Consider the following 12,501-nt stretch of genomic DNA (forward strand, 5'->3'; position numbering starts at 1 on the left):
CATATGTAAAAAGTAGTAGAGCCAGTATCAGTCCATAGACCTTCTGACTCCTAAGTCCACTGATCTTTGTATCGCACACTTCAAATATATAGTACTAAATATGGTTCCAACATTCATTATGTATTTATATACCTTCATATACCATACAAATAAATTAATGACAAATGTAATACTTAGTAATTTCAGGGGTTGTGAATTCTCATAATAGCATTCATTTAATGAGCATTTGTTGAGCAATATAATAGGTAAATTATTATGAAATATCCATCATGTTAATTATCTTATAGCATTTGGAAATTTTCAAGCATATTTCATGTTTTATAACTCAGTATTAGAATGGTACATGCTTATGTGTTATTTTATTTTATTTTTTGCTTCAGATCTGTGACTTAATTAGTGTGCGTACTCCTAACAAAGAAAACTATGAATGTCCTCTGAGTCAAGGTACAAGGCTTGAAACATTACCTTTCTTCAAAGTCCTTATGAGTAACTATCTACAATGATATGGTTAAAAAAGACTGTTTGAAATAAGGAGGTATACAACAGATGACACTGGATGTGAGGCTATACATTATCATTATGCAAGTGTTTAAATCACAGTTTAAAAAAAAAAAAAGCATTATTACCTTGGTTTTTCTGGTGCATCAGAAGGATTACTGCAAAATGGTTCTTGGTAAATAGTTTCTGCAAGGTCATGATCCAATAAAGTTGCCATAATTTCTTCCCGACTTGGTGGGGACATAAGTGGTTTCAGAATATGAGCAGTTCGAGGTGTGAAACTGCCATTTTTAGATTGTGAAGGAGAACTAGTAGATCTTGGTGAACTGTCTGGAGTGGGCGTTAACATCTCATTATTTCTTGAAACGTATAATTCTAAGTCTTCTGAAGCTGCATCTATAAGCTCACCATCGGGAGAGGACAATATTGCAGTAAAAGAGGTATTGATGGAATCAAGGGACTGTACTGTGTCAAAAGAAGTTTCTTTTCTAGTGTGGTTTTGAATCCAGTTTGAATCATTTGGCTGTGGAAGGCTAAGAAACACTTCTTTGCTTACAGAATTCCTACTCAATATGGATTTCTCATTTATACATTCACCTGGCTGTTGGACACAGAAAGAATCCATTATTGAATTAGATCGAGATGGTAGAGGGTGTAAACTATTTTTCCACTGACTGTGCCGATGATTCTCATTGCCTTCTACTGGTGGCTTTTCAAAAAGTTCAGGACTTAAAGCACCAGATCTAATCCAGGAGGCTGGGTCTGCTGAATGATGCTTGTTTTCATCACACTTCTGATTATCATGACTTAAGAACTCATTTTCAGTGGTTTGTGCAGGAAAGAGATCTTGAACTGCATCACTAAGAAACTTCTGTGGTAAATTCTGATCAGCTGGGACAAACTGACTTCCTGAATAAAAACTACAAAATGCAGTTTGCCCTATGGTATTGATATCAAAATTATAATTATGTTCTGGTGACAAGCTATCTTCAAGTGAGTAACAACTTTCAAAACCTGGATCTGAAAAAAAGATAGGACTATCGTCAGAAATGGAGTGATCTATCTGACCAGTGTTCTGTAAATTCAAAGAGTCTAATTTTAAAAGTTTGGGGATTTTTTCTTTTGGTTTTGTACTTCTAGTTGTTCGAGGTTTTCTTGGAGATGTTACTGATCGTGATCTTTTGACTGCTTTATTAGGTTCAAGAGAACAAGAAATACTTCTGTTCAGTTGAGGTTTACTTGATATAGGTTCTTGCATAACGTGTGCATTTTGTGCTTTCTGCTGTCTTTTTTGGAGTAATTCTTTCAGAACTGCTAAACCAGACTGTCCTTCCCCAAATGCAGCTGCTGAAACGTTTCGATTTTTGCACTGAGAAAGTGCTTTGGTTTGTGAAATTGCTTCTGACAGTGATCGCTGCTTTACTCTTTCAGGTTTAAAACTGGACATATCCAAAATAAACCCCCTCTGTTTTTGCTCCCATGCTATTTGTTTTATTGGACTTCTCAAGGAAGTTACAAAGCAGCTGTTAGGCAACTGAAGAGATCCATGGTGTTCTTCAGAGGTTATGTGTATAGGGGAATAAGGATCACTGTGCTTTGATGGTTCTGGCATACAAACAATGTGCTGTTGACTATCTTTGCAATGCAAAAAATTAGGGGCATGTAGCTGATCTGATTTTACTGAATCTAGGGAGCTGTAATGTTCATTTAATTTTCCAACAGATGACAAATTTTTTTTGTGTGAATTTGCATTTTCTTCTGTCTTTGTAGAAATCATATTCAAAGATAACTGTGTATTCTGAGCTACCTGAGACAAATGGTTGGAAAGATCAAATAAATTATTTTGAATCAAAGTTGACTCCTTTATACTAAAAACAGTACTTTGATTATGGGACCGTTGAGTATTAATTTTTGATAATTCCTTTCCGGTACCTATAGGTGTAGAAACTAATGATGAACATAAATTATCTTGTGGAGAAGAAAATGCTTGCAAATCTATGGACTTATTTTCTAAGGAAGAAGGAAAGCAGCCTGGTGACTTCTGTTGTACATTAACTATTGAAGGGAGTGGAGTTGAGAGGGCATGTATGGTAGCAGGGCTAGGCACAGAAACATCTTTCTGTTTATTAAGTGACTGGGAACCTCCAAAGTTGTTGGAGGTCTCAGAGAGTTCTTGGTGTTTTATTACAAACTTAACTTCAGCATTTGTTTGTGTGTTTATTTTTTCATCTTTAAATGTTATGTGCTTTCTTGAGGTACTGCCCTTTTCATTTGTTTTTTGTTTCTGCTTCGCTCTAGGTTTCTTCCTTCCATCCTCTCCTGGCTTACGATTTTGAGTTCGTTTATTCCTTTTTTTAGAAACTACAGAGGGATTAACAAGTTTTGTTTTTGATTTTTTAACCTGAGCTTTTGCTCGACTATTTTTTCCCATACTGGAATTAATAGCCTTGCTGTTATATATATTAGGACCCTTAAAAAGCAATGATGCTTCTTTTTCTGAAGCAGTAATAATTTCCTCAGCTCTTGGATCTGTGGGAGACCAGCAGCGAGGTGGAGAAGAATTCACAGGACTTGTGCTTCTCTCAGAAAGAAAACCAAGCTTAGACATAACATCACTGTAATTCAAGTCACAGTCTTCAGTTTCAGCATTATAAGATGGAGAGGGAGGAGAAAGAATAGTATGTGACCGTTTTTTCCTAAAAGACAACGTTCTTTTGATATTTTTATTATTTGTCTTCTGCTGTTTGCCAGTTTTTTTCTTTGCTGACTTGTGTTTTGCTTTCCTTCTATGACTTTTCTTTGGTGTTAATGGATAAATGGGGTATTTGGTTGCAGGGGAGTCAGGAACTTTTGGCCAAAAATCCTTCAAAGGTGCAAGCTTTTTATACAGGTCCATTTTTTCCTCTGTAAGTATTACCTGCTTCTCTTTAGAATCTATTTTTCCTAGCTTCACAAGCATATTTTTTCTCCCTCTAAATCTATTAATAATGATATACTTAATAATGACAGGTGGCAGTTTTTTAGACATTTTTCTCCGTTTTCGAGATTTTAGAGATCCATCTAAACTTTCACCAATCTCCATGGACTGAGGTAGGCTAATTTTTGAGTTGTGTGTGACAAAGCTTGACTCACTATCTTCAGGCTCATAATTCACTTTACGTTTGGCTCTTAGTGTATATTTATTTCCAAAGAGTCCAAAAGATTGCTCAGATTCCAAAGTTCCATCTCCAAAGTGACAGTCGATACAACTATCAGCAGGTGCTTTATTTTCAAAAGCTTCACGAGCAACTCTAATTACATCACTGGATAGTGTATCATCTTTCTCAGAATTAGTACTAGAAGTGCTACCTTGCAAATAACAACCTTCTTTTGTGGACCCAATATCACTGATACTGGTAGGATTCTCCTGATGATCAACAAGTTTCTTTTTATTTAGCTTTAACCGAGACTGTTTGTTTCCAGGTTGCAGTTTATATGTTACAGGGGATAGTTTCTGTGGTCTACTAAGACAATTAGAAAGAACGACACTTGGAAAAAACATATAATGTGCTGCTTGCTGGCTGAGACTTGGTTTCTCAGTCTTATGCTCTTGAAATTCTTCATACCTAATTTTAAGTTTATTGATTCCACCTTCATCACTGGCACCTTCTACAGAATGCACCATAGTTCTACTCTCCCCTGAGCAAGATACTAATTCACAATTTTCAGTTAATGATGAGGGGAAAAAATTATTTAGAGCTGTGCTGCTACCTTTTTCAGTTCCTTCAGAAGTTAGCTTATTTTTTGAGTGACTTAAATCAGAAAAGTTGAAGTTTTTTCCCAATGTACTTTCACTAATATGGCGACTCACATGCATAAACGAAGCATCCTTTTCTACCTTTCTAATGCTGGTATACTTTCTATTTGGTATTTGTCTATTCAAAGATGAAATATCTTCTTCATAGTCAAATATACTACTTTCACAGGAAGAAACTGCAAAGATTTCTTTCTTGCTACTTTCTTTATGAGAGTTTTCAGAATGGACAGTACTACTTAAAGACCCTGGGTACTTCATGGAATAAGGGCTTTCATTTGTAAGAGAATGGACTGTGTGGTCAGGTCCTGTCTCTATACTGTTTGGCTGTGAAAGGTCTTCTATTAAATCCTCCTTATTCAAAACATGGGAAGAAAGGGCACTTGTGTGTTTACATGGAAAGTTAATTTTAGCAGAAGATGGGGGTTCTAATGTAGCAGCATCTTTGTGAAAGATGGAGGTCTTGACTGACATTTTGCTTGTTGCAATAACAGAGGAGTGAGTTCGGGAACTTTCATTGTTCAATGGATTGTCTGTAAGAGAAAATAAGTTAGTTATTTAAAATTGCCCCTCTCTGTAAAGATCTATTTTAAAATACATTTTCACATCAAGATACAATCATGATGAAAGAACCTATGCAAAATCAAACACTTAGGTTAATGATTATGACTCACTTCAACAAAAGGTCTCTACTGTTAAAAAACTCTGAAGACCAGAAATGATTGTGCCCAAGTACACAATACTCCTCCAATATTTCCCAAGCATCTATAATTACATTCTCCTCTTTTCTCATCAAAGGCAGTAGGCATTGAAGGCCCAGCCTCAGAGGCAGGATGATCTAGGCTCCCACACGGGCTATTTAACCCTGTCACTTACCTTGTTAGGGCCCTAGGAAGCTCTAGAAGATGCACGACAGAGGAGATACTGGTTGCATTTGAAGAAGGAATTAGTTTTCTTCTTTATAATGTAGGAGTCAGAGGATGAGAACCTCTCCTCACTCCCTAACAATATTTTCCACTTATATAATCTAGGAAGTTCAAATGGTAAATTTTCTTTCATGATCAACTCCTAATTACCTTGTTCAGTTTTTCAGTCTTATCCGACTCTTCATAACCCCATAAGATACTGCAGTGGTTTACCATTTCTTTCTCAAGTAGATCAAAGCAGAAGTTAACATGCTTGCTCAGGGTTACATAATAAATACCTGAGGCTGGATTTGAACTCAAGACATTCTGGGTCTAGGCCCATTGCTTTACTCACTGAGTAACCTAAATGCCTCCTAATTACCTGGGTGAAGATAATTCCCAGCAAAAGGGAATATGCTCAGAAAATGTGAATTAATTTTAATATTAGGAAGTTAGACTTGCCAACAATTATCATCTAAACTTTACCTGGGATCAAGAATAGATTATTTTTTATTATTTGCTCTTTGGGCTCACTGTACTTCATTGGCTCACTTAATTAAGATGCTGACATTCTAATGAGTAGACAAAACTGACATAAAAATGTGCAAAATGAATGTGAGGTAATTTGGGTGAGATTTTAAGGAGGGATCAGAAAGAACTTCATGACAAAGGCTGTGTTTTAAAAGAAACAAAGAATTAGGGGCAGCTGGGTAGCTCAGTGGACAGAGAACTAGGCCAGAAGATAGGAGGTCTGTGTTCAAATCTATCCTCAAACGTGTCCTAGATGTGTGACTTTGGACAAGCCACTTAAACCCCATTGCCTAGTCCTTTCCACTATAATGCCTTGAAACTAATATATAATAGCAATTCTAAGCTAGAAGGTTAGGGTTTAAAAAAAAGAAAGGATTCTACAAGGTATAAGAGAGGAAGGAGTGCATTCCAGGCATGGGGGAAAGCTGGTGCAAAGGCACCTACATCATTAAATGTGTTAAATCCTATCATCCTAACATTTTCACCCTAATTTAGAGATTGGAAAATTGGAGGTGGGAAAAGGAAAAAATATTTATTTTAACCATGAAACATAGCTAAAATTAATTCAGTCCTAATACAAACTTACCTCTTTGTACTATTATTTCAAGAGGAAGAGACATTTTCAGATGCTTTCTAAATCAGGTATTATTTGGAAAAGGATAATAAGCAGGTTATTTTCCTTGTTTCCTGTCTAAATTATATGACCACAGGATTAGATACCTAGGGCTAATTCACCAGTTGACAAATGGTCATAAACAAGCAATTTTCAAGTGAAAAAATTGAAGCCATTAATAATCATATGAAAAAATATTCTAAATCACTCTTGATTAGAGAATTACAAATTAAAATAAAGCAGAAGTACCAGTAAAAGAAAGTGATAAATATTGGAGGGGATGTGGCAAAACTAGGACATTAATGCATTGTTGGTGGAGTTGTAAACTAATCTGACCATTCTGGAAGGTAATTTTAAACTATGCCCAAAGGGTCATAAAATTGAGCATACCCTTTGATCCTATAATACAAATACTGGGTCTGTACCCCAAAGAAGGAGAGAAAAACTTTCTTGTACAGAAGAATTTACAGCAGCTCTTTTTGTGGTGGAAAAGGATTGGAAATTAAGGGCATGTGGAGAATGGCTGAACAAATTATGGTATTATGTTGATGATAGAACATTATTGTGCTATAAGAAATATAAGCATGATGATTTTAGAAAAATCTGGAAAAATCTACATGAACTGATGTAGAGCCAGAAGTAGAACCAGGAGAACACTGTACACAGTAATAGCAATATTGTACAATAATCAACTGTGAAAACTCAGCTGGTTTCAGCAATGCAACAATCTGGGACAATTCTGAAGGATTTATGATGGGGAATGCTACCCACTTCCAGAGAAAAAACTGTTGAGTTAGATGGATGCAGATCAAAGCACATTATCTTTCATATCAATTTATTTGTAGTTTTATTTTGGGGTTTTGGTTTTGTATGAGTATGTTCTTACAATATGGAATAACCAATGTGGAAGTGTGTTTTGCATGATAAAACATGTAAGGCTAAGATCAAATAGCTTATCTTCTCCAAGTGGGGGAAGGGAAGAAAGGGAGGGAGATAGTATGGATCTTATAATTTTGGAAATCATGTGTTGAAAATTATTACTACATATAATTGGGAAAATAAAAGATCTTTGAATAAAAAAAGATATCTAGGGTTAGAAGGGACTAGAAGGTCATCTAGTCAAGTTTCAGATTTTTTTTTTGGTTATTTCCAGTGGCTGTAATCATTTTGTATATTGTTTCTCTGGTTCTGATTAATTTACACTGCAACATTTCATACAAGTCTTCTCATGCTTCTCTAAATTCTTCATCATTTCTGATGGCAAGATAATATTCTATTATATCCACAGATCAAAATTAGTTTAGCCATTCCCAATCAAAGACCATTTACTGTATTTCTAGTATTTCACTACTCTTAGTGGCTATAGAAAATGCTGTAATGTATATTTTGAGACTTTTCTGTCTTTGATTTCTTTGGAGAATATGTCATTTAGTTCAACCTCTTCATTTTACAGATAAAGAATGAGGTCAAGAGAGGTTGAGTGAGTGAGAGGTTGCCTAAGGTCAAATAGCTAAAGATAGGATTTGAACCCATGTCTTCTGACTTGAGCCAGGGGTCTTTCCAATGTACCAAACTGAAAGCATAGAAAGCCCACAAAGCCTAACAAATGCCTTAGAAAATTATATACATTTTAGAAATAAAGTGTCAGTTATCCAGTATTTTACAAAGGAAATATATTTAGGATATAGAAGAAATATATACAAAACAATCTATACCTTTAAAAAATTATATTATTAAGGCTTGCCTTAGTGCTAATGTCAAAATGTTTCCCCTTAAAGCCAGCAAACTCTATAGTTTTGTTCACTTACCACTGTTTTCATCTGCTGTCCCATCTAACTGAGGTATAGAAAGATTAGCCAGAAGCAAATTGTTACCACTCCATTCCATTTCTTCCTCTGAAGAAGAATCTTCTTCTTCAGTTGAACTTCTGTGGATGTTTCTGCATGGTGATCTAGAGAAGATTAAAACCCATTCATCAGTATGACCAGATGGGAAAAAAATTATGCGTCAGACTTAAAGAAAATAATTTACCACACTTGAAGCTATGGTACTGCAATTCAATCAAAAAGGTATGACAAATTTAATTTCTAAAAGAAATGACAATAGCGTTTATGAATTTCTTTTGCTTTACTTGCATGTTAATCGCAATCACCTTAAATCTACCCCCCCCCCAAATGCATGGGTGCTTTCTGAAAACAAAACACAAACTGAGAAGATAAATCTTTTTAACAATTATGATTTAATAACTATCAATTTTAGTAGTACTGACTATTCACTACAATAGAAAAAAATTTTAATTCACTACAGCAAAAATATAGTAGCCTATAAACACTCATCAGGAGAAGACTGTAGTGTTGTTAAATGTGGAGTTGTATTATTTATTGTAGAGCAAACTACATTTGCCTAAACTAGTAATTCTCAAATCATTGGTCATATATTTAAAATGTCATTATAGGAGAATTCTAAGGTAGCAGACCAAGATGAAAAATTTATCTGGTATAAGTTCAGTTCAGCCCAATGTTCTTACCTAGCAAAGTATTTTTTTAATCCTGATTCTGGAACCAGTCTGATATCATTCCTTTCAGCTTTGTGTCATCTGCGACTTTGATAAATATATCATCTGTGCCTTTATAAAGTCATTGATGCCTTGCACACTTATGCTACAGATATTTCAATCATCTTGCCATCCCCTCAACCCTCTTCCCACCAAGGACGCCAAACTCTCCACTGTTCCAGAAATATTTAAGCAAAAAATACCAGTATAGTGACAGTATCCAAGGGTATGCAATACTCTATTCCAGCAGTCTTCTGCCTCTTTTTTGTGTGGGGACTGGGGTTGATGGGAAGGTAGGAGATAGGCAGGAAGAAGTAGAAAGGGAAGAAGATTTTTGATTTCCAGTTTTTCAGAACTTGGCTTTCTTTTAGTGATTTTTTCATTTATATTGTTATAGTTGTACAAAGACACATAGGTTTAGAGCTGGAAGGGACCTCATAGGAATCTAGTTCAATTCTCTTATTTTAAAGATAAGGTAGTAAGGCCCAAGAAAGTTAAGGGACTTTCCCAAGGTCATACACCTTTTAAGTATTAGAATCAGAATCTGAACCTTAGTCCTCTGACAAGAGATTCGGTCTCTCTGCGTGCGTGCGTGCGTGTGTGTATGTGTGTGTATAAACATATATGTGTGTGTGTATATATATATTTTTTCCTTCATTCTACAAATTTTGCTCTTATTGGTTCATAAAAACCTTCCCACATTTCTTTGAATTCTTCATATTATCATTTTCTGCCTAATAGTATTCCATTACATTCATGTACCACAGTTTTTAACCAACAGACAAGCAATTATTTGTTTAAAGTTCTTTGCTACCACAAAATGTACCATTATGAATATTTTAGTGCATATAGGACGATTGTTTCTGACTGACTTCCTCGGGGGTATATAACCAATAAGGTGACTGCTGAGTCAAAGCACATGGATGAACAGTTAAGGAACATCTTTTGCATAATTCTAAACTGAAATCTAGAACAGCTGGACACTTCACAACCATACTTTGGTGTGTCTAACTCCCCATAGTTCTGTTAGCACTGAGTGATCATATCTTTTGTAATCTTTGCCAACTTGTAATGGGAAACGAGAAAATACAAAGTTGATTTAATTTGTATTATGCTTATTATTAGTGATGGGGCATTTTATACTTTGCTAGCCTTAAAATTTGATATGCATTGACCATTATCAAAAAACTATTTTATTTGTGAATATCTCTCTCTAAGTTGACAATCATTAATGAAAACTCTTTGGAAAGAGTTTTTCTAACAATTTTGAATTCAAATGATAGTACTATTACCTAATTCCAAATCCTTTCCCCTCTTCCTCAAGAATAATGAGACTTTAAGAAATATTTTGCAAAAATTCAAGTAAACAATATCCACAATATTCCCCTCATTTACCAACCATCTTAGTAATTGTCAAAAAAAAAAAAAGAAAAAAAATGAGGTTATAACCTGTTTTTTGTTTTTTTTTTTTTAATTTTAAACCCTTAACTTCTGTGTATTGACTTATAGGTGGAAGAGTGGTAAGGGTAGGCAATGGGGGTCAAGTGACTTGCCCAGGGTCACACAACTGGGAAGTGTCTGAGGCCGGATTTGAACCTAGGACCTCCCGTCTCTAGGCCTGGCTCTCAATCCACTGAGCTACCCAGCTGCCCTTATAACCTGTTCTTGATGAAGCTATACTGGCTTTTTGTGATAATCACTTCTTTCTGCTAAATATCAATCTCTTTTAAAAGTAAGTAGGAAACTTTGCCATGAATCAAAGACAGACCCAGTATTATCTCCATTCTTTTTTTGCTAGAAAATGAGGACATTTGACCATCTCCAATTCTGTTGTACTTCTGTTTTTTCAAAGATCATTAAAAGTGTCTTGGCAAACATACCCACCAGCTCCTTTTGGTACCCCAAAATGTAATTTATTTGAGTTGAATTACTTGAACTCTTCAACTCAGCTAGATGATCATATTTTATTTTCTTACTTAGTTTAGCTATTAACTCTTTATTAGCCTAATGGATCCTTTCAACTCCAAAGATTATTTTCCTTAGCAGAAAAAAGGGAAACAAAATAATTGAGCAGCTATGTCTTCTCTGCTATCATTCCCCAAAGCAGTACTATCCCCTCCTTTAATCTTCCTCTCCTCCACTTTTTGTTGTCTTTAGCTGTCTTTTCTAGGGTCAGCTCATTCTGAACTTTAATACTCCTTCCTATTCTGACAAAAACGTGTCATATTTTTGTAGTTATCCTCTGCACCTGTCCTTGCTTCTTTTTTTTTTGTGCCAATGTTTTTTAAAACTAAGTAAATCACTGAGTTCATAGTTTATTGACTTCAGTCAATAGACTTTAAGACAACTTATATTTCTTTCTTCTCATTGAAGTTGTTTACTTTTATATCTTCAGATTTTTATTCTCCCCCCCCCCCCCTTTAAAATCCTCACCTTCCACCTTAGAATCAATACTATGTATTGGTTCCAAGGCAGAAGAGTAGTAAGGGCTAGGCAATGGAGGTTAAATGACTTGCCAGGGTCACACAGCTAGGAAGTGTTTGAGGCCAGATTTGAACCTGAGACCTCCTTTTCTCTAGGTCTGGCTCTCAACCCACTGAGCTACCCAGCTGCTCCCTAGATTTTTATTCTTGAGAGCTTCCCATCCCTTTTGAACAATACCTTTTTTTTTCTTTTTGATATTTTATTTTCCCAATTACTTGTAATAACAATTTTCAGCATATATTTTTTGACATTTAAAAGATCCAAATGATCTCCCTTCCTCCTTTCCCTCCCCTTTCTTGGAGATGTTAAGCAATTTAATCTGGGTTAAATGAGTTTCATGCAAAACTTACTTCCATATTGGTCACTGTTGAAAGACTCATATAAAACCAAAATGCCCAAATAAAAATATTAATAAACTAAAGTAAAAAATAGTATACTTTTACCTGCATTCTGAGTGCAATAGTTTTTTCTCTGGAGGTGATAGCATTCTTTGTTGTAAGTTCTTCAAGTGTCCTGGATCATTGTCTTACTGAGAGTAGCTAAGGCTTTCACAATTGATCATTGCACAATATTGCTGTTACTGTGTACAATGTTTTTCCTGATTCTGCTTATTTCACTCTGTATCAGTTCCTGCAGATCTTTCCAACTTTTTCTGAAATCATCCTTCTAATCATTTCTTATAGCAAAATAGTATTCCATCACTATCATGAACCACATTTTGTTCAGCCATTCCCAATTGGACATCCTTTCAATTTCCAATTCTTTACCACCACAAAAAGGACTCTATAAATATGTTTGTACAAGTAGTCCCTTTCCCCCCACCTTTTTTTTTGTATCTCTTTGGGATACAGACCTAGTAAGTAGTTTTATAGCCCTTTGGGCATAGTTCCCTTGGGCAATGTCTTCTGAAGAATTTTAGTCCTTGGAATTCTACCTATTCTTCCTTTGAATCTTCTGAAACTCACTCCCCTAATTTTTGGTGCACTGTCACACTGTTTTTTACTTTCCTCTCCTTAATGACTAACTCTAAGTGAGAGTAGTCACTTTCCCCACAGGTTCCTACAATGTCTTCTCAATTGGTAAGAATAAAATTTCACCCTATTGGTTCTTCTGCCTATTTTAG

At 35.3% G+C, this 12,501-nt stretch overlaps 1 protein-coding gene across 1 annotated transcript in view; it reads right to left on the bottom strand.

Moving 5' to 3' along the window:
• Positions 1 to 12,501, bottom strand: part of REV3L (REV3 like, DNA directed polymerase zeta catalytic subunit) — a 274,157-nt gene that overhangs the window by 100,832 nt on the left and 160,824 nt on the right. Inside the window, exons 12-13 of the mRNA XM_044676720.1 lie at positions 8,149 to 8,291; positions 627 to 4,824 (exon numbers count right to left, since the gene is read on the bottom strand). Coding sequence (XP_044532655.1) covers positions 627 to 4,824; positions 8,149 to 8,291 — 4,341 coding nt within the window. The remainder of the gene's footprint in view (positions 1 to 626; positions 4,825 to 8,148; positions 8,292 to 12,501) is intronic.

This window comes from Gracilinanus agilis, chromosome 4, assembly GCF_016433145.1.
Source record: "Gracilinanus agilis isolate LMUSP501 chromosome 4, AgileGrace, whole genome shotgun sequence".
Lineage (NCBI taxonomy): Eukaryota > Metazoa > Chordata > Mammalia > Didelphimorphia > Didelphidae > Gracilinanus > Gracilinanus agilis.